This window comes from Labrus mixtus, chromosome 14, assembly GCF_963584025.1.
Source record: "Labrus mixtus chromosome 14, fLabMix1.1, whole genome shotgun sequence".
NCBI classification, from domain to species: domain Eukaryota; kingdom Metazoa; phylum Chordata; class Actinopteri; order Labriformes; family Labridae; genus Labrus; species Labrus mixtus.
The window spans coordinates 6,643,991-6,671,201 of record NC_083625.1 but is presented as its reverse complement, the minus strand read 5'-3'; the positions used below and the strand labels follow the sequence as shown (position 1 = coordinate 6,671,201).

General features: G+C 40.7%; 1 protein-coding gene across 7 annotated transcripts in view; it reads left to right on the top strand.

The window, feature by feature from the left end:
- Positions 1 to 2,500: 2,500 nt before the first annotated feature.
- phldb1a (pleckstrin homology-like domain, family B, member 1a) overlaps positions 2,501 to 27,211 on the top strand; it is a 32,655-nt gene continuing 7,944 nt past the window's right edge. Inside the window, exons 1-22 of one of the 7 annotated variants that reach the window (XM_061056539.1) lie at positions 2,501 to 2,634; positions 5,902 to 6,000; positions 6,569 to 6,692; positions 8,432 to 8,602; positions 10,582 to 10,707; positions 11,960 to 12,999; positions 17,400 to 17,627; positions 17,732 to 17,863; positions 17,960 to 18,097; positions 18,633 to 18,761; positions 20,132 to 20,287; positions 20,385 to 20,495; positions 20,598 to 20,687; positions 20,772 to 20,903; positions 22,142 to 22,264; positions 22,417 to 22,575; positions 22,739 to 22,876; positions 24,061 to 24,168; positions 24,253 to 24,331; positions 24,706 to 24,853; positions 25,175 to 25,265; positions 27,052 to 27,198. In XM_061056539.1, the coding sequence (XP_060912522.1) occupies positions 2,632 to 2,634; positions 5,902 to 6,000; positions 6,569 to 6,692; positions 8,432 to 8,602; positions 10,582 to 10,707; positions 11,960 to 12,999; positions 17,400 to 17,627; positions 17,732 to 17,863; positions 17,960 to 18,097; positions 18,633 to 18,761; positions 20,132 to 20,287; positions 20,385 to 20,495; positions 20,598 to 20,687; positions 20,772 to 20,903; positions 22,142 to 22,264; positions 22,417 to 22,575; positions 22,739 to 22,876; positions 24,061 to 24,168; positions 24,253 to 24,331; positions 24,706 to 24,853; positions 25,175 to 25,265; positions 27,052 to 27,198 (3,672 nt within the window). In that variant the 5' untranslated portion in view covers positions 2,501 to 2,631. The remainder of the gene's footprint in view (positions 2,635 to 5,901; positions 6,001 to 6,568; positions 6,693 to 8,431; positions 8,603 to 10,581; positions 10,708 to 11,959; positions 13,000 to 17,399; positions 17,628 to 17,731; positions 17,864 to 17,959; positions 18,098 to 18,632; positions 18,762 to 20,131; positions 20,288 to 20,384; positions 20,496 to 20,597; positions 20,688 to 20,771; positions 20,904 to 22,141; positions 22,265 to 22,416; positions 22,576 to 22,738; positions 22,877 to 24,060; positions 24,169 to 24,252; positions 24,332 to 24,705; positions 24,854 to 25,174; positions 25,266 to 27,051; positions 27,199 to 27,211) is intronic. The other 6 variants (XM_061056540.1, XM_061056541.1, XM_061056542.1 and 3 more) reach the window with 6 other exon arrangements.

Sequence of the window (27,211 nt, the reverse complement as noted above, 5' to 3'; positions counted from 1 at the left end):
CTGTGACAAGAAAGATTTCTTTATTCATTTATTTTTATTGCATGTAACCACTGCCGCAGGGTTAATGTCAGTTACAGCACGCTAAAAAAAACTGCCTTTGTTTACACTTTCTGCCTCAAAGATTCAAAGTAAATGATTGTTAGAATACCGCAGGAGGAGATTTTTTTTTTTTTTTATCACAAAACACTTCTTACACATGTACAGAATGCACTCAAGCAAAAGGTAATCACCACTTTGTCCAGAGGGGGCGCCAGAACCAACACAAACGGAGAGCTTTGAACTTCCCTTAATAACATCACTCCTTCATTCTGATGTCATTTGAGCTTACCTATCCAGTCATTTTATTTATCTAATATTGAAAAATCAAACAAGAATAAACTCATTCAATCTAGGATATAGGGTCTCTAAATTTATGTTAAAACATGTCATAAACTTCAGCTTTTCAAACCCTTATTTAATTAATCATGTCATAATCTTTATAATAATGCTACTTTATTGAAGACAAGCAGTATTCTAATAATTCATCTTCTTCTATGCACATGCTCAAATTTAAATGTGAAAACTCCTGAATTATGCCTCTTTAGGTTAGATGATGTTTTAAATTCTATTAGTTTGTAAAGACTGATTGGGCTTACTTGTTCTTCATTACCTCGGTAACTGTAGCTGGACTGAATTCTCGACTTTGAAATGACCATTTCAAAGACATTCAGTAACTTTTCACCCCCTCAGCTGTTACCTCCACATCACCACTGACTCCAAACATCAACCCTCCTCTGCAGACTTTGCTTCCAGTCCATCTGGTAACTTAGCTGCAACTGTTTGTTTGTTTTTTATTTTCCTCAGTGACTCCTCTTCTTCATTTCCTCCACCTCCTTTCTGGCCCACCAACCATGGGAAAAGCCCTGAGAGATCAATAGTGGACTCTTTTCTCCCACTCTCTTCCACTCTTTTCTGTGTCTGTCTCTGGGCCAAACGGTTCCTGTGGGACGCCTGAGAAGATGGCTCACATGTGTTGGTTCGCTTCCTGTGGAGTGTAGTAACTCTCAATCCCATCATTTTTTGATATATCAAGCATAGAGGGTGCATTATGATCCATCGTGCTTAGTCATATTTTCATGAATTGTTGTGCAACTATTGAGTGGAAATACCCGCTCTTTAGTTTGTTACATCAATGTCTCAGAGCAGGAAGTTAGAGGACACAGGGTCTTTTCTATCTCCTACTCCTACACAATGTTTTGATTCCCTCCTTGGATCAGACCCTAAACACCTGCTTTACTAATACACAATGTCACTGCAGCCCCCTCTGATCATGTGCTGCAGCCTGCACGGTTCAATGAATGGAAATCCTGTAGGAGTGAACACATCTCTGAGGAGGATCTGAACTTTTGCCTTATCGTTATAAATCCTATTGTAAAGGAAGCCATGAAAAAGATGTCAGACAGGAGTGAGAGCTTTATTTAAATACTTTAATTTATGGCTTTTTATACAATTCTACAATTCACTCAGCAGACGCTTTTATCCAAAGCGACGTACATCAGAGAGTAAGTGCAACACAAGCAAGGATCTAGGAAAGAGGAAACATCGTCAGCAAAGTGCAAACGATCAGCTTTGAGTCTGACTGGACACACAGGTGCTGACAGGCATTGCACAGAGGCAAAGCACAGCATTGAGGGCAGTTCTTGAGAGCTCTAATCAGTATAGAAACCATCTTATAAGTCGTCGTTATCAAACAAAAACCATCGTCACAACCATCATCATCATCAGTAATATCAAAACCATTGTCATCATCATCATTAAGGTTGTAGGTTTTCATGAAAGAGCCGGGTCTTTAGCTTTTCCTTAAAGGTGCAGAGGGACCTTGCAGATAGAATGCAGTTTGGAAGTTTGTTCCACCACCGGGGGGCGACAGAGGAGAGTCTAGTTAGTGTCTTGTTATAGAAAACAACAATAACTCAACCTTTCTAAAAAGAAATGTAAAAGTTCTCGAAAGAAAAATTAAGCGAGAACATGGGAAAAGTCAGAAACAAATGTATATATATATATATATATATATATATACAGATTAAACAAACATGCATACATACATACATGTGCACATGAATACATACACAGAACCAACACACGTGTAAGTTTTCACTAAGATACATCATATATGACACTAGGGACGACAGGTTTAGCCTTGGAATACATAAAGTCTGCAGTTACGAGTGGTTATGTTTCCATGTAAACAATAAAGGGTTTCCTGAACCTTTCATACATCATATTTTTTATTCAGAACATATGGGATTCTCTCTAACGACATACAGTTTGACATCTCTGAATATACAAAGGAATCTGACTTATAAGTAAATGCAACACATTTTCTAAGTCATAGCAAAACAGCTCATTTTGGATGGCAAGTGCAGATGCCGGGTCCCCCTCCGCTGCTGCGTGTCGGGGATGTAACTCTGCACCGGGATGAGGGAGGAGAAGGGGCTGGGAGGAGGGAAATAGCAGGAGGAGATCAGTGAGTGAATGAAAAAAGCTAAGAGCAAGACATAAACAACCATGTGGACATTGCTCTGTGGATTAAGAAACTCCAGGAATACGAATGGATAGCTGTTGTCCTGAGGAGTTTGCAAGAGAAGAAGAATGGTAAGAGCTGCATGGCGACAAAAAAAACAAAAACCTTAATTGTGTTTGACAACACAGCTTTTAAAAATAGTTTCCTATTTTTATGTGGCACTTTAATAAGAGTCTCTTATTTTACTCCTCATTTTAAGAGGATATTTTTCTTTTATATTTTACAGTGTAAACTTAATCTTAGTAGAAATCATTTCTCTTTTAGAGTTGCAGTGCAGACTGTGTGGCTGGTGGTGTCTATTTTCAGAAGCTCATGGCAGCTCAGAAGGACATAACTGCCCCTGTAATGACAGGTTACTGTGCAAGGCCCAGCATTTTCAAGCTTTAAAACTATTCTCCGGATTGGGTGTGTACGTTAAATCACTGAGGCTTGTGGGAGCAGGAGTGTGTGTGTGTGTGTGTGTGTATGTGTGTGTGTGTGTGTGTGTGTGTGAGTCAGACAACCAGAGACACATTTCCATGCCCACTCTCTGCTCCTGTGTCTGGCTGCGTGGCTCAAAGAGGGTCAGTGTTGACAGGCAGTGGGCTGACGGCAGAGGCGTGAGGGGTCCAGTGTCAGAGCTGAACAAGAGGGGACGGTCTGTTCTCTGTGTCACACACACACACACACACACACACACACACACACACACACACACACACACACACTGGACGGGATTGTCAGATATGTGTGGTTCCAGCGGTCTGTGGTGACATCAGACGTAGAGAGAACGTCCTGTTGTCTTTGCCGGGTCTAAACTTGGAGCCAAGCAGCTGTGGAGCGTTTTTGACCTTTTTTTTTTTTTGGTGAAGAATTTGAAATGATCGGTGATGTCAGAGGAGCAACAGAGAGCTGAAGCGTTTCTATTTGATGTAACAGTCATGTGTTGTTGTGTGACAGGGCTGATGTGGTCATTTCCTGAAGAGTCAAAAGCAGAATTAATGAGAAATGTAGATCAGGAGGTCTTAGTGAATTACTTTATGAGCAAGGAAGTGTGACCTGAATCAGAAGCCCTATTCACACATGCATAAAAATCTGGGAAATTTCCTAAAATGTTCAGGTTAGGCAGAAAGGGTGAACCCAAACCATCTGACTTTTTCCAGCCAGTCTCCTAGTAAAATTTGGGCAAAAAGTCAGTGAGCTGATAAGTGAACGCAGCAGGTAGCCTTATATCCAATTCACTGCAAGCACGTGGGCGGGGTGATGTTTGTCCACAATTTCGCTGATTCTGTGATTACGTCTAAATACATGAGGCATTGTTATACAGAAAAACAACTTAAAGGAGGTGTGAAAGGAAAACTCAGGCAGAATTCAGGGGCAGACTGTCCTGAAAATTTCTCGAAACTTTCAGGTGTGCATGTGTGAAAGGAGCTATATGCTTTTGCCGACAAAGTCACAATATCTAAACCGCAACCACCAAAAAAATCACTCGAGGCAACACATCTTTTTGAATGCACACACAACTGACACAAATACAGAAAAAAAAAACACCCATGAAATGAATGTCTATAACTGACAATTTTTAGAGTTCTCTACAAAATACTAACTCACTGTGCCAGAAAATAAAGCTTTCTTTTTTTCTTTTCACATCAATGTCAATTAGGCAAGTTTAACTGACTTGACCATTAAAAGCTGATTTTGAGGCGTATGTAAGCCCAAACCCTTACTGAGACACTTTATGTTGCTTATTTTCTAATTATTATCAGACACTTTTTTTTTGTATCTAGAAACTGTCAGATCGTCGAAGTCAAATTTTCTTCCCTGAAATGAAGAAATCAACATTTTAACACAACATGAAGCCATCTCCGTTTGCTCCATGTAGACAAAGCAGACACTAGATAGTGAAAAAGTTGTGTCTGTCTCAGATTTGCTCAGGAATGCTGAGATGATACCAAACTGTTGCCGGGACAGCATGTGTGTGAAAGTAATAGACGAGGACACAAGATTTTAGAAGGAAAACATGGTGAGTCATCTGGTGTGCGTATGTGTCTGATTGTTTGAGGTCTGTCTAGTCCTCGCGGCTTGTTCTTACCCCATCATCTGATGAGCAGACAGCTGAATGTAATCTGCAGCATCTGTCTGCTTATATAGTGTGTTTGTGTATGTTTGTGTGTGTACATGTGTCTGTGTAGGCTTTGTGCATGAGTCACAGTGAGTCATGAGGGTCTGAGGAGGCAGCGATCAGACCCCTGATGTGCAGACCAGAGGTTGATGAAGAACCTGAAAGGCACATTTGGGTAAAAGTACAAATATCATACCAGAAAATAACTTTTGAAGAATTCAAATCCAGCAAGTCTAAATTAAATCAATTAACTATTTTTATTTTTATATATTCATTTTAATGAACAACTGAAAGTTAAAGTGCACATACATGGAGGAAATAAAAAAAGAGTGGTTAGAATTTTAAGAATAAGGAACTTTATGTTTAACTCGAAACCACTTTAAATTTAGTCACTTGGAAAAAAAACAAGGTCGCCCCCTGGTGGTGGAAAAAACTACCAAACTCTGTTCGATCTGCAGAGTCCCTTTGCACCTTTAAGAAAAAGTTAAAGACCCCTCTACACACTTAATGATACTGATCATGATGACGATGATGGTTTTGTTTGCTAACGACGATGGCGAAAGTTAGACGATTTTGTTGTTTTTACACACATGTTCAGTTTTTTAACCTCTTAGTATCCATTCATATGAAACTGGATTTTCTGTTTAAAACATTAAAATTATTAGACTACCACATCACACCTGATTTAATTTAGAGAAAACAGATTCTTAGGGGAAATGTATTTAAGTAAAGTACAAATTTCATTTAGGAAATATAGCGGGGTTAAAGTAGAAGTGGACAGAAATATTAATCATACTCCCAGAAAATACTTGTACTACATGTACTAATACTTTGTTACATTACACCACTGAGTGCACACACCTGCAGAGCTCATATATATATATAATTGATTCATAAAAGATTACATAAAAGCGTGCTAATGTTGCTACGCTTAATTCTTTAAAATCAGTCTTTCTTTTTTAAATTAAGACATAAATCAATGCTAGTGTTATGATGGATGGCTTTGTGTGTCTGCTTTGGGCGAGACAATTACCCACTATAATGGTTTGGTCACATGGGCTCATAAGTGGGGCAGGCTGGTTTCTAAGGAAAGCTCTGTTCCCATTGTAGTACAACTGTAGTAGCAGTATTCCCAGTGCCCCCATTCATATCCTGCTCCTCTCTCTCTCTCTCTCTCTCTCTCTCTCGCTCTCTTACTCTGTGTATGTGTGTGTGTGTGTGTGTGTGTCTGCTGCAGGATCTTCATGTGTCAGATAACTCTGACAGTCCAGCCAACATGGAGCGCATGAGCAGGACTAAAGTGGACCAGGGGAGACAGACGCACCAGGTCTTACAGGTGAGTCATGGCTCTCTCTTCAGGAACTGTTTACAGCTGCTACACCTCGGATTATATAAACTGATAAATGTTACCATCTGCTCTGACTCAGACTAAATCAGTTACATAGGAATAATTTACTGTGTAGTTGTATCAACATTAATCGTTGAAATGCATGAACTTTGCACGATCATCTGTGATTACTTTGTCACTCAAATATAGACGGTATTTGTTGCATTCCTCTTAATCTTTCATGCCCTGTAATAAAACATCTCGTTAAAATGACACAATAAAACCTTTTAGCCGTGGACAAACATTCACGTTGCACATTAGGCTTCTCATTTACCAGTGCAGGCTGAATATTGTAGCACCTCATTTACTGCTGAAATCCTAACATCACATTTTACCCTCTTCATGTATTCAATTCATTCATTCACACAAAAAAATGACAGGTGTCAGAACGATTGTTTTCGCTTTATTTTAATCCAATAGAAGACACCCACTCCACTTAGTGTTCATGTATTTATAGGTGAAACACTTGAAAGTGTTAGAAGCATGCTGAAGATGTTTTCCATCTTTATCTTGGCAGAGCACTCCTTTAGACCTGATAGAGACAGGCAAGTCTCTCAGAGTCCAGGCAGAGCGCCCCCACCTGGTCAGTTTGGGAAGTGGACGCTTGAGCACGGCTATAACCTTGCTTCCACTGCAGGAAGGTAAAAGACCTGCGCTTGTGTTTGTGCATGTTATGGACTGTATGTTTGTTTTTGTTGGATGGGTGAGTATTGAAAACGTATTTGATTTTTCAGTTCAGATTTTTTTGTATTTTAATTTCTTAATGTGCTTAATGATGTCCTTTAGGCTCTAACTGTGTAAAGCACTTTGAATGACTATATGTATGAAAGGTACCCTGCCTTCCCTATTAAAGTTGACATGTATGGGAAGGCCCTAAGTGGGAATGCAACCATACATTTCGGTTACACCGCTTCCATGTGATTATGGTTCATTTCCAGCTGACATCTTAAACCACAACTTATTTATCCCAAGAAGAAGAAAAAACAGACAATTTGGCTTATGAGGTACAAATTTAAGTTGTGCATATGAGACAACTGAAACACACATGTATGTGACTTAAACTTGGCCTGTGGGAGTTTTCAAAGAAAACTTTATGGACAATTCTCCATCACGAGTTTAACAATTTCAGTGTGAGCACTCAAGTCTGGCTTTACAATTTGACCGTATGAGTGTGAGCAGAAAATTCACGAGCTTTACATGTTGTGCATCGTAAACTATAATCAACTGTTTCATTACTACAATCGGAGTGTAGGCCCGGCTTTAGAGTGGGCAATGGCACCAAGGCATGTTGCGGTTTGGTCTATCACAGTGAACAGCATATTGTTTTGTTTTCTGGATCGCCCGTCACAACAGAACCAGCTTTGTTATTCCAAGATAACAAGAACGAAAGTAAGATCTCAAGAAAATAACTGGAATTAACTCTGTATAATGATAGACCCTTCGTAGTCATCTCAAGATAATGAGATACATAAGTGGAGATCTTCAGAAACCCCTATCTGACTCATTATCACAGGACAAGTTAAATAAATAAGATGTGTGAATAATGCATGTCTGCACATTTACAGTTTGCCGATCAGTCACTTACTTTATAGATATCTTGCTGAATGAGACATTTGAAACCTCGTAATTATCTTAACAAATTTGCATTCCTGCCTTATCATGCTGTCCCAGTACTGTTACCATATATCTCTAAGAGTGCCTAATTACTTATTATTTGCTCATAAGCCTGCAGACATCTCTGTGCAGACAACAGAATCTATACTCTAAGTTATTGTTAGAATGTAAAGACACTTCCATCAGCACATTATTGTCAATAACTTGGCTGTCCTTTAATCAGTAAGTTAAATAACTACTCATTAGTCATTCACAAAAATACTGATGACACTTGATGCTTTCGAACAATCGTGTTGTTACTCAAACTTTACCACAGTCTCAGTTACACCCTCATCTGTGATTTTGTCTTGCACTTCGCCCCGACACCAGACGAAGAGGGTGTGACATTAGCACCCTAGAGAAAAGCCTCCTGGGTATTTTTCTCTGCTATGCATCTTCTCAGCTATCACATAATGCATGTGTTTCTGTTGGGTTAAACCCCTTGCACTCAATATAACTGAAAATCTAATTAAAACACGTTAAATAGTTATAATAATTCTGGCAAGAATCCTTTCATTTGCCCCGGCTTAAACACATCTCCAACAGCTGTTGTCCAACATTCAATCACATCACGTGATGACTGCATTTGTGACTCTGCCGACAAGGCCTCGACCTCTGAGACGACACCGTCACCTCTGGCTTCAAACAGCAACCTAAGAATACTTCACAGAGTATGTACACGGCTCTCTGGTAACTGACGCTGAGAAAATGTTTTCTCTGGTTGCAGGGAGGACCACGCTGGGCAGCGGGGGGACAGATATCCCTCTGCAGGGCCCCGGGATCGCAGCTACACACTGCTACATCGAGAACCAAGCAGGCAGCATCACACTGTACCCATGTGGGAACCAGTGCTCAGTGGATGGGCTGCCCATCACAAAACCATATCGCTTGTCACAAGGTAGCTCTGACAAGAGATTTGTTATATACACACGTCTGTGTTAGAATATGTTTTTAACTTGTATCTCTTAAAAATAAAGTTGTAAAATGTTTGCCAAATGATTACACAGTGAGAAGGATAGAAACACATCGTGTCTACAACAGGAAGCGATTGAGTCAAAGCTTTTATTTCCCATGTTGGAGAGGAAGTCCTTGTCAGTATTGTTTGTTTTGATTCAGACGGAAATATTTCAAAAATGATGGAGTGCTATGAAGTCTGGTACAAGCATTCATGGTTCCCAGGGGATGAATGCTGACCACTATACGGCCTTTTATATGTAGTACCAGCAGAAGTTCAAAGTGGGGATTTGTTTGCACCAAATTTTAAACAAAAATTCATGGTTGCCAGATGATGATCCTCGATCTTTTCCTGTAGCGCTACCATGAGGTTAACATCTGTACTATCAAGCAAAATGGCTCGAAAGCTTTTAAAAAGGATTGCTATCAAATTTGATCTCCCTTGGAGTTAAGTCTTATCTCATTGGTGTCAAAGCTTTTAAAGCACCATAATCAAGTCAAAGATGTTGTTTTATGACGAAATACCTGCCATTATGCTGCCACTACTTATTAGCAAACATACAAACTACGTCGCCAATTAGCAAAAGTTAGCATGCTAAACTAAGATGGTGATTTTAACCAGTTATAGTCCATAAAGATAGACCTCCTGGAGTTTAAAAAAGTGAAGCCCATATACCCCTAGTGACAAGCCCTGGCATATTGCACTGGGGTTTTTTGACGCCCTGCCCCCTTCTGCTAACCTCAACATAAATTTAATTTACAGATTAAATCTGCAAAGATTCCTGCAGGTCGTCAAAGTCCACAGAAAAGTTACTTGTGTCGGTTTGAAACATGACTCAAGCTTATGGAGAGTTTAAAGACTCTTGTTTAAGTGTTAGTTAGGAGGAGGGCTTCACTCTCGGGGAGCTGTCATGTTGTCCATCTTTTTATACAGGCTGTTATAAACCAGTGCACCAGCCTGGCATCTGTAGTTTGGCGTTATCATTGTGAGCTTTTTATTATAATGACCTTATGATTTAGCTGAAAGCTAGATGAACACTGATGAACTGTTGCATGACTAAGAACAATTGACTTATCCACCAACTTTATGACTCAAATTTAGCTCTGTATATTACTGTACTAAACACATGTCAATAATCTGGACTCTACTGAGTATTACATTTGTTAAAGGTGGTCTAAAAGCATTGTCTCGCTTTAAAAACAAAACAGTCAAAACAGCCCCATGTCCTTCCAGTAACATACTATAAAAAAGTAAAACAGTCCCACCCCTCTCAGTCCCCTCTCTATGGGACCAAAGCCAGCAGCTACAGTGTCATTTGAAGCTGACGGCTGGTGTGTGTGTGGAGGCAGCAGCTGCTCAACAGGAATACTTCAGGCTTTGCTTCTTTCTAAGGACGGTGATGAAATACTGAATAAAACAGCTTTGGAATGGAGGAAACGGTTGTATCCATATCATACGGAACAATTTTGCGGTCATTTGGAACTTCACTTTGAAGGATGAAATGAGTATTGAGCTACCAGTGGAATATCAACAAGTGGGGGGAAAAAAACTCATTGTGTGACCGTCGGGGAACATTTCAAACATTGTTGAAAGGCAACAGGATTTCAAGGAAAGAAGAAGAGGTTGATTTAATTTATCTCCATTTCATTTAATTACATGTGAGTTTACAAAGATTAACTTTAGTTTACTAAATGGCACTAAAAGATTCCTCCTCCTCCTCTTGCTGGATCATAACTTTCTTTGACTCAACAGTGCCCTTATTATCTAATTTGTCAAGCTAAAATGTGTTTTAAATTCAAAGCATGTTAGAATAAATTTAACAGAAATAGTTCTTTACACTCACCTCCCCCTGTGCAAATTATTTGACATATGTTTACTCATCACTGACATCTTTCCCTCCACATGGTCCCCTCTCCTTTCAGGGTGCATGCTGTGTTTTGGTCAGTCTGCTTTTTTCCGCTTCAACCATCCAGAGGAAGCCCTGCGGATGAAGAGCATGCTGCCTGGAGGGAGCCAAGGACTGAGCAGCATAAAATCTCACCCTAACGGTAAAAACTCTGCTGTGGTATTTAGAGAGTTAATTACCTCCAGACTTAACAGCTCACGTGGTGTGTGTTCAGAGTCAGTGCAGGTTCTTGGTATCAACCTATGTTGGATACAGAAATGAGCTGGTCAATACCAATTGTGAGTTTGAACATTACACAGTTTCCTCAGTCGTTACTTTGGGCTCAGAAAGTGTTTGAACTGATAGTCATAGAAGGCTTCCAATACTTTGTATAAAAATCAAGACGTTTTTTTTTTTTGCTAAACAGGAGGAAACAGATCAGTTACAGAGAATAGATGGGATCAAATAAGTTATTGACTCGGTCCATTTTAAAAGACTTCAGTCCTAATAAATGCACTGAGAAGACATTCAGCAAACATGATAAAAGATAACTGAAAACATTCAGTTTAGATGTAAAAATTTGGGAAATTAACGATTGTTGACACTAACAAGACATTTTATATATATATATTTAAAAAATGCTGTATTTGTACTCTTCCAATTCAAAATTTGAAACCAAGTTTACGAACTCTTTTCAGACATATCTGCAGTACAATTGGTTTGGAAGTGTGACCGAAATATTGGTCACCATCCTTGCCACGGTGCAAAAAATAGCTTGTTCAGGACTAATTATCTTTGGCCTACATTGTGATCTAGTTCATTTAAAAATCTTTGGTTTGCGCTCAACCTGCGACCCCGTTTTGACAAACGGTTGTAATCTTCCCTGTTACACCTACATTCAGATGATGTTACATAATCTTGCTGTTGACGATATTTAGAATCCATTCTCCAATGACCTTATGCGTTTGTCTGTACGGTAAAAGCCACCACACCCTGCCCACTCTTTCCTGACCAGGCCCTGATTTCATCAGCTCTGTATGAGCTACACGACTGCGGCTTTTATATTTAGCCAGCTCCAGATCCCTACAGGATTATGACAAAACTGAGAAGCACCGACATCCCAACTGCTGCGTTTGTTTCATACATATGGGCTCTGAGACATTTATCACTATTTAAAGTGGACCGCTGAGACGCTGTGTGTTAATATGTGCAACAACATGTCAAGGGATGTGTGTGTTTTACCTTATACGGGCAACCTGCTGTGTTCTACAGCCCAGGCCTGAGGTGAGGTAGATGTCACTGGGACAAAGATGACACAAGACTGACAGATCCCTCCCACAGTGTTTTGTTTATGTGTGTTTTTGCAACTGCCCTCTCAAGCGTCCTCACTCACAAATGTTTCTGTCTCCCTTCAGACATCCACAGTGTCCTAAACGGGAACTATCATTCTCCCACAAGTAATGGAGACTCTAAAAACAACAACCTGGCAAAGAACCTGCAGGACTCCCTGGTGCTGAAGGCCTCCTCCTCATCAGGATCCAAACTGCCGATACGTCAGAACTCTCCTCCAAACATGCTCAACGGGAGAAACGGCTCCACGACAGAGGACTCGTGCAGCTTTCGCGGTCAGAACCTTGGCAACAAAACCCCGCCTGTCCCGTCCAGGTCGCCTCAAATCAACAGCGCTCCTGTCCCCCATCCGCGAGGCACACTTTCTGTGGCTGGGAGCGGTACTAGTGAAGGTCTGAGGGCCCAAGAGAGCCCGAAGCTTCTTAGGAATGTAAGAGCAGAAGCAACGGCGAGCCCCACACCTAGCAGGGGGTCAGGGCACAGCACAGAAAACTCTAAAATACCATCCCCCGCCAAGTTTTCCCCAGCAGCTCCATCCAGCCCCCGGGTGAGAGGTTCCTCCCTGCAGAAGAGATCGCCCAGTCCCATGAGAGCTCTGCACCACTCTCATGTAGATGTCCCTCAAAGGATCAGGACTCCAGAGCCCGCTGGGTCCACAAGTCGGAGAAATCTTCCCCCTCACAGCCCTTACGCGTCCCGCAAGGGGACTCCAGGATTGCAGGGCACGGCTCCTGTTCCCGAGAGCCCCCAGGGACATCGCAAGCAGACCGCTTCAAAGGCAGAAGCCATGAGGGTCATGTACGCCCAGAGTCCATCGTCTCACCCTGAGCTGGAGAAGGAGCCCGGAGGGAAGCAGATAAGACCTGGAGATGCCATGTCAGGCCTGGGCTCTATGTCTGGTTTATCTCCTTTTTCAAGTCCTCAAGGCAAAAGAAAGACCCCCTGCATGACCGGATCCTCCAGCAAGGACCAGAGTATTACAAAACCTTATACTCGGGAACGCAAAAACAGCATCTCTAAGATCAGTGACAATGAGGATGAGCTACTGGAGTACCACCGCTGGCAGAGAGAGGAGAGGCTGCGGGAGCAGGAGATGGAGAAAATAGTAAGTGATGTTATGTATTACTTATCTTTAAAAAGATAATTTTTACATGAGAGGGACAGCAGGCGTCTGGATGCTAATTTGAAAAAAAAGTCTTGAAGAATTCTCCCTGTTGGATAGGGAGGACATGTTGGCGGTTTCAGGAGGCAGGAAACGACATAAACAAAATGCTGCTGAAACCACAGTGTCATTTTTTTACAACATATCCAAGATGGTAGACGAAGAGGAGTCTGAGGCTATGGTTAAGGTTTTTGTCTTTTCATTAATTGCACCAATTTTTTTTTTTTTTTTTGCATTCATTTATTTTTATTATTTTTTGAAAAATATAACAACAAAAAACAAGCAACCCACATAAACATACACAAACCCAAAACAAAACAGACCAAAACAAAAAAAGTGACATCACCAATGACATAACCATGATTTACTTTCAGTTTTTGCAACCAAAATAATGTTTCCATACATGAACCCCTGTTCATTATATATTAAATTAAGATATCACCACATTTTCCCTTGCCAACCTGTGTCTAAATATCCTCCATCACGTGTTGCCATGGAAACCATCTGTCAAGGAATTTCTCATTTTGCAGTCTTATTTTGAAAGTTATCTTTTCCATTATGTAAATGCCTTTTACAACTAATTTCCAAGACTCGTGGGTTGGCCCACCAGTTTTTAGACGATGCAGTTGTAGCTCTGAATATCTATACGAAATCACATCCTGTTTTGACGTTTTCTTCAATCGCACATGACACATATACAAATTCCACACCTACACTGGACCTATATTATCACAAGCACTTTTCACATATGCACTGCACCCCTGAAAATTGCATGTGTGAACTAAAACCGGCCACATTTTTCAGGATGACTTCATGTGAATTTTTTTTAGGCCCCTGTCAAGAATGAGGGGTGTCTTAAATTTTGTGGTTGCATCCTGTTATATTCAAGAGAATTAACAACAAAGTGAGTGGGCACAAAGCAGGGGTTTCACCTCGCCCTTTTAATCAAAACCATTTTGAGTGTAGCCATTTAAGTGTTCTGAAGTCGTTCTTGTAGTCGGATCAGTGGGCTAGTTTGGAAAACTTTTTTTGTCCAGAGAGTGAAAAAAGCTTTTTTTTTCTTTGCATGATGGAAAACATAACTCATCAAAATTAATAGCAGCAACGAGAGTTAACAACCGTCATAGTTTTAAAGGACATGAAATCAGTGAGGTGAAGAAAGCGATGAGACTTCTGGCACCGCAGACATCGTGTCTGCCTTCAGATATCTTTGTCAGAGTCTCCTGGCGCTCTGCCACCAGCTCATCTCTCCAGAGCATTACTGGCATCATCGGCCCATGTGGCCCTGAGTAACGCGGGGTGAACATTCTTCCACATGTCTTAAGGTCCAGAGCGGAGGGTGCGGCTGGATGTTGCTCAACGCTATATTTATCAAAAGGACTAGTGGAGTTTTCATTCTAAACTGGACGTGCTTGACTAAAGGCTCTTTCCTATTCGTACCCACTCCAGATTATAGACGACTACTTATCCATCCTCAGTCCACACCCACCAGCCCCAACACCTCCATTCTTAAGCCCCCACCCCGGCCTGCAACTGACAGCTGAAGGGACCACAGGGGGAGGGAGGGAGGGAAGAGGAGGGTGTGATTCCCAGCCCTCCATGTTCACAGACTATTTCAGGAACCAAAAGGTTTCTTGTAACAAATAAGAGAGTTACAGACCGCATGCATCTGAGCTGGACTGACGGGAGTTTGACTGCTGTGTGGATACAGTTTGTGTTGAGTCACCCAGCATGTTCAGCCAGGGGTCAGCAAACACATAAACAGAGAAAAGAACAAAAGAGAAGACTCTTTTTGGGCCAAGGACGCGTTGAGTAATGTTTTGGTTTTTTGATCTGTAATGCCCAATTAGCCACATGAAAGTCTGAGAGCAAACAGTATCCCATGAAGAACCTCTTCTGACAAACCATCACATGATTTATTTGTTGTCAGGGGAGGTTTTCATGCTTTTGATAGTGGTGTAAAATATCTGCACTACATATACACATAGGACATAAACAAGCTGACTAAATATCCACTGTGTGAATAAAAAAAGTCAGACTCATCATACCCAAAGATTTATTCCTTTAAGAGGAGATACGCGTATACAGTATCATGGCATCTTTAAGCTTATTTCTTATCTTATTTCTGAGGCAGTTGTTCTGTTTATTCCTTCACAAATAACATTTAATAACCAAGCTGGGTTGTAATTTTCTACATTTTGGGTCCTAGAATATTTTCTCGATTTGTATGTTTAATAGCCTTAAAAGAATCACATAAAAATGATGAAGTGGAGACCTATAGAAGAGAGACAAAGGGAGGATTTCCTCTCAGTGAGCCCTACATTTGGCACACTGCTCTCTTGGCACAGTTGGCAGAGGTATGCTTGTTGATGTGTGTTTTTTTTTTTTTGTTATCTCAGATTATTGAACCGAGCATACACACAGGGAGAAAGCTAAACTTTAAAAACCCGCTGCCCCTTATCGCTCACTCAAACTAAAGGGCAAAGCTACTGTAGGGAGGAAGCGATATAATAGAAATGTTAAATTTAGCTTTGGATCTCCTGGAAAGAGGCCAAACTGCTGACGACATAGTACAAATATTTGTATTTCTGATGAGGTCCTGCTGGAGAGATTTTCCCATAGGGATTTGTTTAGCACAACTTTTTAATTGTTATTAACAAAGTAGAAGAGTTTCTAACAGTGTTACATTATTTTGACCCACTGGAAATAATCCAATTTGAGTTATAGCAAGGTTAAATACTTCAGGAATTCTGAAAACACAAATATGTTAGAGATAACATGATACACAATATTAATCAGTGACCTTTGAAATGCTTAGGGGCAGTTATTTTACCCTATCAAAGAGCATGACAAAGGTTTTCCCACTCTGTTTTGTGCTAAGCTAAGCTAGCAGGATATCCTGCATTTAGGTGACAGGTATGAGAGTAGTATCAATATTCACTCAAATATCAGCAGGAGGGGCGCTGGTGGCGCAGTGGCTAGTGCGCGCGCCCCATGCATGGAGGCTGTCGTCTCAAGCGGGCAGCCCGGGTTCACCTCCCACCTGTGGCCCCCCTCCCGCACGTCACCCCACTCCCTCTCTCTCCCTGATTTCCGACTCTATCCACTGTCCTATCTATCCATTAAAGGCACAAAAAGCCCAAAAATAAATCTTTAAAAAAATAAAAATAAAATAAAGAATATCAGCAGGAGCACAAATTTTCAAAATTATGAACTTCTGCTTTTAACATAAACTGTTCTAAATATATAGTTTCATCACTTTAGATTTTGTCTGGCAATATTTTAGTCTCTGTGAGGAACTTTTTGTTTGTGTTGATTTTGGCGCCCCGTGTGGACAAAGAGTGTACATATTTTTCTGATCTTGTCCTATACATGCCAACATAGGATTTTCAGCTAAAAAAAAGGCAAATGTATCACTTATTAAATGCCGCTTCTTCAGCATACTGTCAATACACTTGTCTAACATTTAAACAATGGCAGCAGTTACAGGCATTTTAAACTGCGTTTCACAGTAGAAATAATAAATCTTGTTTCTGATGGTCTCGTTTGCTTTTGTGGGTCATAAAAAAGCATCAAAATTGATTTCAGCCTGTTTTATAAGCAGCGAAAATCTCCCCACGTGGGCGTGGAGGGTGATGCTTAATCTTGACATTTTACAAGTTTAAACTTTAGTTTAATATAGTCTATTTTTTTATTGCTATTTCTGATTTTCACAAGGAATGAACAAGCCAAACAGCATTTAAACCTGTCTCTGTCATTCATTTTACAGTTTAAGTCGAAGCTTAGGACAGAGTTGTTGTGGTTATTTTAACAGCCTGAGTGAATCAAATACCAGACAGCAGTGGGCGGACGGTTTCGGAAAGAATAAGACTGCAGCAGAAATCACAAGGCACAATTCTTTCTCGTCTGGCCAGATTTGTAATCATTGTCACACATTCTGCACTGTTTTTTTGTTTTTTTTTCAGATTAAAGCAGAAGACCCATTGTCTAGAATAATTTCAGAAACAGTCTGGCTTCAAGCTGGCACAACGTGGCATTTGATCAAAGAAACACACAACACAATGAAGAATGATAATTGGAAAAACACATCTCGTAAAAGAGCAACATTCAAACCATATCTTATTAAAAGGTTTTCATAAACAGCTCTAGCTCTGACAGCTTTTACTATGAGCCCCCTCCTGAGAGACAAACTACATCAGCTTCTCTTCGGCTATCAGGTTACAGCCCTGTCCCGTGCCAGTGTCTAAATGGGACAATGTCAGCCAAGGACACGTGAAGCTAATCTGCAATATGATCCTTAACGTAGGACTGCATGCTTTACCTCCTCTGTATCTCTGCTATAGGAGCGACAGAGACTGGAGACCATCCTGAATCTGTGTGCAGAGTATAACCATGAGGACAGTGCTGTGGAGCTGGCTGAGGTGGTGAGGAGTGGGCTTCTGGGAGGAAGCTGCTCGGAGACAGGACGCGGTATGTCTCTTCAGGGATTAGACCGAGCCCAGAGGGTGACGGAGAACGATGAAGAGACCCAGAGAGAGGAGTCCAGCAGCACAGAGAGCACACACCAAGAGGTCATAAACACTCTCATGCAGGCACACAAGTGTGACATCGTAATGTAGGATTGTCTTTCTTTTTCAAATCGTAAAGCACATTTATATTTAAATCTGTCCTTCAGTGTGAAGAGCTGTTAGTTGGGCAAGAGCAAATCTACCTGGAGGAGGAGAGGAGCAGGGTCCTTGCCCGGGTCGATGACTGGAAGCAGAGAGTCAGTGAACTGGAGCAGCAGCTACAAGAGACCAAACAGGAGGTGGAAACTTTTTATTTTTATTTTAAGTATCTATCTAGTTGGACAGTGCATGCTCGTTTGCTCGTTTGCAGACTCTGACCTTGCATTTGTCTGCAGGTGGAGATGGAGCAGGCCCTGCTGCAGGCAGAGCGCCGGGCAGAGCAGGAGCAGGTGGAGGCTGAAAACGAAATCATTTCACAGCTGCAGCTCAAACTCAGCCAACTGGACAAGGCCACCCAGAAAGAGAAGGACAAGGTGGGCAGCCCGGAGAAAACTATGTGATGCAGTATATGCTGCCGGTTTGCTCCAGTTGCACGTAAATGTAAAACCTGTTTGGAAAAAGTTAAAACTCACTCCTTCATGAATGAACAGTCTTGATAAATATATCAATATAGAACTGCTTTTTTACTTCCTGCCTGCCCTAAACCAAACTATCTTCTATCTCAAGCATCCAAAACTTCTTGGGTTTAAAGAAATGTATACGACTTAAAGCTGGATGGATGTGACAAACACTAAAATGTTCAATTCAGACGTACACATAACTTATAATTTTGTCCCATTTTACCAAATATTTCAAGCATTGTAACCCCTAACACTCCTGACGACAACCTTACATCTGCTTTAATCACCTAATTCTTTAACTGCCTTGTAATAACTTTCAAGCTTGGCTGCATGGATTTTGAGTTGTCTGTGATTTTTTTTTTTTTTTTTGTTCTCCCTCCATTGGTGTGTGTGTATGTGTGCGAATGCGTACAAAACTGTGCGTACATGTGTGTCTGTGTGTTTTTAGGGGAGGGCTAATGTGTCGGCTGAGCGGAAGGCCCTGGAAAAGCAGAGGAATGAGTACAATGAGCTGAAGAGGCAGTTTGATAAGTGCCCCTTGTCTCTAAGGGAACAGTTACAGGAGCAGCTCAGCAGGGTCAGTGTTCTCACGCAGCCCACAGGCTGGCAACAGTGAGTTATAATATACCAGATACCCCAGTACTGTATGACCTGCACAGAAGGCCACAGATATAACAATGACTCGATTTACAAGCGCTTAGAGTTACTTGCACATCTGCAGACTTTGCATTTCCCCTCTGCTGCTGCTCTTGCTCTTCTTCATCTTAACTTCTATTACTTTAGCGCCGTTTGTTGTACAGTAAGCAACGCTTCTGAAGCTCCAGTAGCTTTTTGTAGATTGCTGTTTAATCAGTTTCCTCCTTCTGGACGCTTACAAGTTTAACTGCTGCAGTAAGTATAAATTAATCTCATTAACAGCTTTGCCCTAAAAGTTTGCATGGCATTTACAACGAATTTACTCTCAGATTTGATGTTTTAAATTCATCGTTATGGATATTAAAGGTTATGGCCTGTGTTTTTGTCTGTTTTTTTTTGATTGTGAACATATCCCATCAAAACACCAAAACCAACAATGCCTAAAATTCATCTGAAAATACTTTACGGCCACTCCAGCCTGGCTCAGATGGACTATTTGTTGGGGACTTTTTCAACTGTGAATTAAAAGATGTTAGCATTTACTGCATCAGTAGCTACTCCTGAGGTGGCCCACCCCCTTCAGAAAGAAATGGTACATCTCAAGGGGATATCCTACTAAATAAATTCAAATAAATGGCTGGGCCCCTGAAAGTCCAAGTGAATGGGCCCTCCACAGGTGTCATTAAATAATATCATTACTCATGTGTTGGATTAGTAGCGTTCGCGCAAGCCTCCTAGCTAACATTCGCCTCCTCTGCCTGGCTCTTGATCAGCTTTTAGAGCTTAGGCTACTGAAAAAAACATTTGCAAACAAGTTTGTTTAAGGATCAAATGCCTCCTTCTTTTCTAGCTTCCCTGACTTTGTGCAGGTCCTGGCACAGCTTTACATTACAAGCCTGACATTACTGGCTTAACAGGGAATTTCAATGGTGTCGCCCTCAACTTTAATGTTGCTAAAAAGGGGTTCTCACCATTTTAAAAAGAGGGGATATACATTTTGAAACTGGCAAAAAATGAATAAAATGTGTTTCTTTGTTGAATTAATAAGTAGTGCTGAGGCACCCCTATGTGCCTGGGCCCCCGAAAGCTTTACCCTTTTCCCCCCTTATGGGCGGCCTTGTTCCTGAGACGGAAGGAATATGTTGCACAGGGAAATACGTAAAAAAAATTGAGTTACTCATAAAGTACTACTTGAGCATAGTTGGTTTTGGTATTTTGATGAGAGAGTGTTCACTTTAAGAAAACTTTAATACCTACTTTATTCTAAGTCAATCAAGAGTGTGAATAACTTGTTCGTACATCCATGTGTAGAGAGCTGAAGCTCTGGAGTCTGGGACCAAGCAGTTTGAGGAGCTGGAGTTCTGTCAGCTGGAGGCAGAGAGCAGTCTGGAGGAGAAGAAGGACACGCAGAGCTCGCAGCTTCTCCAGGAGAGAGCCGAGTATCATTGCAGCGTGGCCAAGAGGAAGGTAGGGATACAAGTAAAACAGAGAACACATGAATCATGGGTAAAATGTGATTGTGAGTCTGTGTGGCATCAAGAAAATTTGACTTGTTGACTTGCAGGAGAAGATGGGTGCTCTGGACGCTCAGGTGAAGCAGCTGGGTTTGCAAGCAGCTCAAGACTGTGAGAGGATTGCTAAAGACAGGACAGTGACCCTGCAGCTGTTACACAAGGTTAGCCGTTAAATGCTAACAAACTTAGCTTTTTTAACGACTAAAACAGGGGGACTCAGTGTAAAATAGTTTTAACTGTGATTATGCGGTTTTACCTTCTAGGAGCAGGACAGATTGTGTGCTCTAGAGAAGAGGTACCACGCCATCACAGGAGGGAGAAACTTCCCAAAACACAACAGCAGCATGAAGGAGGTGAGCAGGAACCTGCGAGACATGACATCACGCTCAAGGAAACTTACTACTTTTTTTTAAAACTGAGATAAACTTTTCAAACAGGAATTTCTTCACATCAGCGAGCCTGACCTTGCTTATGCGGACGGTCCTCCTCATACCCTCTGTCCCTCCTCTGCCTCCTTCTCATCCTCTCACACCCCCTCCCCTGAATTATATCCTGTTAGACCGCAAGAGGTAAATTCTTGTTACGTAAAATAAAACACCTTTAATGACTGAGAAAGGCAAAAATAGCAGCCTACTATTTTTGCCTTTCTCAATAGTTGTTTAAGGCTTCTACATTGTCTAGGTCATAACTTTCTAAAATGTTAGTAGGCATACCAGTAATTCATTAAATTAACTCAGCAGCCTTTTCCTTTCCTCAGGGTGGGAAGCTCAAATGCTAATAAAATGTAAAACAGCTTGATTCCACATGTTCATGGATCGATGACATGCAAACTTTATGATGAAAATCGCTCTTATTTCGAGGTTATTACAAACTTGATGACTCATTATCAACAGCTAACGTTAGTATTAGATAGCTAACACTGGCGTTAGCTAGGTGTATGATTCAGACCTTCCGCAATGTGTTCTGTAATATCAAACATTAATATTAGCCAGGGAATGGAGCAATGTTTGAAATTATCCGTTTTCTTTAGGTTTCAAATGAATTATCAAATATGTAGCAGCATTTAGCTAACGATTTTGCTAAACAGCTGTCATTATTGTAAGCTAGGCAGCTTGAAAGTCTATCAAAAGGTTTAATGTTAGCTTAAATGTTAGCTGTTAGTTGTAAATGTATAGTTTGAACTTAAAAGTATTTCTCGTGGATTTTCACTAAACATTGTCTTTCCAGTTGCTAACAAGGGTAGCAGAGGTGTTACCATGTGGCTTCCTTCCTCTGAAACTTGAATGTTTTATTATGTAGCATTAAAAAGTATGTGCTTCTTCCCTTCTCCTTAAAGTGTAAGTACAGAGAGTAGTGGTGTTTTTAAGTGATTCTGTACTTGAAGTTTTATTTGATAGGAGATTGTTGTCCATCGAGATAAGCCTTACCTGAAACCCTCGATAGCCTCTGCTATCGTTTTTGCGCCCTGGTAACATTTTTGAAAAGGCAGCAGCAGAATTATATTTGTCATATATGCAACTTAGTTTAATCTATACACCACACAGCAGCTGCAGGACAACATGAGAGCATTTCAGCTTACCACCCTCAGAGAAAAATGACTAAATACGGTGAGGGAAATTGTCTCTTAAGCAAGTTAATGCCTACAGAATAAACCTGAAAGGTGAATTTGGCATGATTGAACTGCAAAGTTTCATGAATAATAGAGGCCATGTGAGTGGTGATGTCTACATGTATAAGCTATGTACAGGACTTTTTTGAAGCAGTGACTCTTTAGCCATCTTATCTCTGTGTATGGCTGTTGGTGCAGGAGTACCTCCGGCTCTCTGATATCTATAGGATGTACGGAAATGCTGCTCTGCAACCTCACTCTTCTTCCCCTGCTGCTCTCCATTGCCTTTCCCTCGCTGTGGCTCCAACTCTGCCATGTGAGGTAGACACCCTACTCTCTGTTGTGTTTCTTCAATCTTTCACTTTGACAATATCTCAACATATTGTAGCTATAAATGCAACTTCTTTTACTTTCTATTTCACCTTTTTTCTCTTTCTTGTCTGTTTGTGTGTTGACTGGTTGTACGTTTGAAGGAGTACATCACAGTCAACCAGTTAAGCCAGATCTTTGGGATGCAGAGACTTGATCCCCCCTCTTCCTCATCTACTCCATCATTCCAACATGCCTCCTCTCACGCCTCCTTCTCATACCACCAAACTGCATGTGGTCCTCCCGCTTTTCTCTCAGCACAGGTTTGTTTTTCCTCTTTGCCGATTGGTGGGCCACATTGCTCTGGTAACGCCGTCACTACAGCTTGCTACTCTGTCATGTTTATCTTTTCTATCAGCTTTGATGCATTTGGCACTGATGCTGCTCCTGTGCTCCTCTTTGCCTGTTTGCTTGTCGTCACCTCAGAGCCAGCCTGAGCTGAGCAGGGATGTAATGCCTCCACTTAACCTCGAGAGCTGGTACCAGGAGATCATGTCTGCTGGGGAGCAGTCATGTCCTCCTCCACTGCCTGCAAAGACTTTTTCCACACGCAGACAGGGGCAGGTACATTCTCCACTCTTTCTTGTCACTGCTCAGTGTTCTCGTGGTCGTTCGTTTTACAGTGTGTTAAATTCAGCGTCTTGATAAAGATCACCAACAGCAGGTCACATGCATTTTCAATCTACTGTCTAATCTCCTGAGTGAGGGCTCTCTAGTGCCTTACTATACATATTTCACAAGACTGTATGGCCCTCTAGTGGAAAAAGCAGGACATGGAAGAATGTGAACTTGTCCTGAAGCTAATCATTTGTCAGGGGAATAATTTAAAGCACTGGCACCAGCCACCAAGTCATAATGCATATAGCTTTACAGGGAACGTACTTCTTATTTGTAAATTCTGATATTAGACAAACCTTCATTTTGTTATTTGATCATGCAATCAAAAAATTATGTATGATGCCATGTTGTCCTGTAAAAACACTGTGTGCTGACTTGTAAAAAGTTGAGAAAAACTAAATACTACAGCTTATCTTGTGGAGAAATTGAAAGACAACTGCATTACAAATAATTTGCTCAAAGAGTTGGTGTTTGAGTATTACGAATCAAAGTGGCCCAGATATGGTGGTGGGAGAACTATTGAGCTCTTCACTCAGGTTAAAGTGCTGAAATCACAGAGCAGAAATATTCTGTTACAATTCAAAGTTGCACCCTCAGTTTTTCACTTAAGTTAATGAATTTAAAGTAAACCATTAACTTTAAAGTGTCCATTACATTTGAACAACTTGTGCTGAGAACCGTGGATTGATAAAGGCTAATGTCTTATTCTAACCTATAATACATTATAAATAGATCATACTGCATGTTGATTATAGTTTTTATTATTAATCTGAGTCTGCAGAAAATACAAAACTAAATTTATCAAATATGTTTATCCGTGAACAAATGTACTACTTGTGTATACTTTAGTAAAGTGGATCTAAATTGTACTAATTGCAGTGCTTAAGTTAATACACTAGGCTACTTCTCACCTCTGTTAAGATAAGTGCAGCAAGTTAAAAAAAAAAAAATGAAATCTAAAAAATCAGTCAGTTTTGTTTTATAGAAAAAAATCTACCAGATTAGGAAAGAAAGCAGAAGAAGTTAGGATTTAACTTCTGGAGCAAAAACCATAATTTTTTTTATCACTCAAACATATTAAAAAAAAAAAAAAAAAATCACACTTTTTTTTATTTTATTTTTTTTCTCAGCTATTAAAGTCAAAATCGGACGGTGAGGTTGGACAGGCAGCATTATGCAGCGCTGCAGCTCTGTCACACTCAGGTGCTGCTGCTCATGACAGAAATGCGTCCGCCAAGGTGAGCAAATCAGTTCAACACATGAAAACATTTTTTTTTTTTTAAGTATTTAAATTAGAGATGCTTTTTAATGTGTCTTTTCAGGGGCTACAGTTGATGCTGAGAGAGATGTCAAACCCATTAGACATGGAGTCCAGGAGACAGTTTGTCCTGCAGAACAAAGGTAAGTCCTTCAGTCGTCTCTTATATTTATAGCACAAGGAGGCTTTCACCTCTCTATCAGGTGAAAAGTGCACAGTGGTTCAATTGAATTGAATTTTGATAATTGGTTGTTCTAAGGAATAAAGAACTGTGTCATTGGTACAGATCATGTAATCAAATCTGTAATCGAATGCAGTTTGTCTTTGAAAAGTAAAGACAATGTCAAATGGATTACCTGATTCTGAAAAGCAAAAAACAGGATTATAAACCTTCTGATCAGCCCGGTGTGTGTAAGATCTACGTTGTTTTATCTGATTAAAATGGCCTGATAGCAAAGACTTGTAACAGTCAGTAGAGGGCGCTGTGAGTCTATGACAGCTGTCTCTGCCTGCACAGATCTGTCTCCCACAGTCCATCACTCCATCCTCCATCATCAGACGCCACCCAGTGGAAACCAGGCGTACGACACGCTGAGCCTGGAGAGCTCAGACAGCATGGAGACCAGCGTCTCCACCGGCAACAACTCCGCCTGTACCCCAGAAAGGTGAGAGACTGGGAAATGAGCAATTGGCTCTGTTTCCATGGGAACACTCAAGTCTGCCCCATCTCCAAGGAGAAGGGTCACTGTGCTTTGTTCCCGTGACAAGCTGTTTTGTTACATGTCTGCTCCCGGGACTGCTCGTACCACTGGCTGTTGCCATGACAACTGTTTTAAGTTTTCAGTTAGTTCAAAGCTTCAGTTTAGAGCTGCTCACGGAGGATCTTTTGTTTTGTCTGCGTCTCCTCCTGCTGTCAGTGTTTGGTTTCCAGGCATGTATGTTTGCACTGTTGTCATCACACACTCCTCTCCCTCTGTGTGTTGTAGTGCCTGTGGGCTGGAGGCCCAGAGGATAGAGGAGATGGAAAAAATGCTGAAGGAGGCGCAGCAGGAAAAAGCCCGGCTGATCGAGAACAGAGTGAGTGTCCAAACTGGGCAGAGAGTGGACGTGGAAACCTCTTTCTTACATGGATGCAGACATTCACACGCAGCCAACTTTCACATAAACAATAAAAGAAAATAACAAGAAAAAAATTACCTGGAGCATCTTAAAAAACGGCCAATAACAATGAATCATTTCATACATATCTGAAGTTTTTCAAAGCCGTAAGTCAGTTGAAAGAATTTACAGTTTTTCCGCCTGTTTGTCCGGCATGTCAGCGTGTGTTTCTGTTCCTTCAGAATCGACTGAGCCTTTTTAATGATACGTCCTCACCTAGAGACAGACATCAGTTATAAACAGTTAAATCACCATAACTTTCTACACTTCTCTTGACTTTAAATTCAGTTTGGGTTTTAATAGAGCTGCATTATTATATTTAGTCAATTGCTGGACAATAAATCTGCACCTCTTTTGATAATCAATAAGATTCAAAATTTAACAGTTGCATCTTTTCAAATTGAAGACTTACTGCTTTACTGCAAAAAAAAATATATATATATGGCTGGTCTTTTCTTTTTTTTTAAGTATTTACATCTTCATTGGCCATGGGAAATTCGATTTTTCTAATTTTGACAAATTATGGCAAAAACAATTTGAATGAAAAACAAAGAAAAAAAGTGACATTTCGACTTGTTGACTCAAAACGTCAAGATCAATAAACCCTTCAAACGGGAGCTTCTTGGTGTGCGAATTTTGTCTTTTTTCTTTGCCTATTTGTGTTTTTGGATCCAGCACCTACTGAGGGATGTGAGTGTCTTTTTTGCTTTTCCATAACAACAGTTTGAAAGAAAATAATTATTGGCATCATATTTAATCAAATGCAGTTAAAATGCAGCTTTAGATTTATTTGTTAGACCTGAAGTTATTGAATCACCTCTGGAATAACTAATGCTGTACAAAATGTATTTACACTATTTTTTATCTAGTTGTATAAAAAGATGAAGGAACGGGAACAGCACTTTTAAATCTCTGAGTTCAGCTTTTTGCAACAATTTAATTATGGAAATATAGACACGGATTATAAAGGTTATTTCCAGGAGTTAAACTTGTTTGGTTTAGTTTGCTGAAGTTAAGGTTGTGCAAAATCGATAAAAGAAGATTACATATCAGTACGTATCATGATGGAGGAAATGTATGCACATGACATAAAATCATTAAATTAAAGTTTACTGCAGGAAACTTTAGAAAGAAAGAAAAACACGTTTAAAAAAAAAAACAATTGAATAACCGTATTTTTTATGTTCTTAGTCAAAGGTGGTTTCCAATCTTTAATTTGGTTAGGACATTTTGTATAATGGTGACATCATATCATCACCAAACCCAGCTCGTCCCGGGAGAGTTTACAAACGATAACTTTGAAATATCACAGAAGTCCCAGGTCTGTCTTTTTTAATACAGAAAAAAAAACACAGCGCAGCATTGCAAAAGTGAAATGAAGTAATAAGTAGTTTATTTACCTTTGTATTATTTCCACATGTTGAAATAAAGCAGACCTGTATGTAAGTGTCTGAAAGCTGCAAAGGATCATTTTACATCAGCAAAGCGTACTCTTCTATATACACACTAAGGGGATCTATTTTACAAAACCCTGGATTGGGACTTGAATTCTCCCGTGCCTCTTCTGACACTCACTCACTTTGTATTGCAATATTTGCCTCCCATTTACATATTGTCCCCCCCCCCCCCCCCCCCCCCCCCTCCCTGTTATTTTTTCTTCTCTTCTCCCCATCTGCTCCTCTGTCTCCTCTCCCAACGCTCCCAGGAGAGGGAGGTGCAGGCTCGGCGGCAGATGTTGGAGGAGGAGCGGAGGAGGCGAGAGGAGGCTGAGAGGAGGCTTCTGGATGAGACGGCCCACAGGCAGAGGCTGGTGGAGGAGGAGGTGAAGATGAGAGAGAAACACTTCTCCCAGGTCAGTGGAGCGG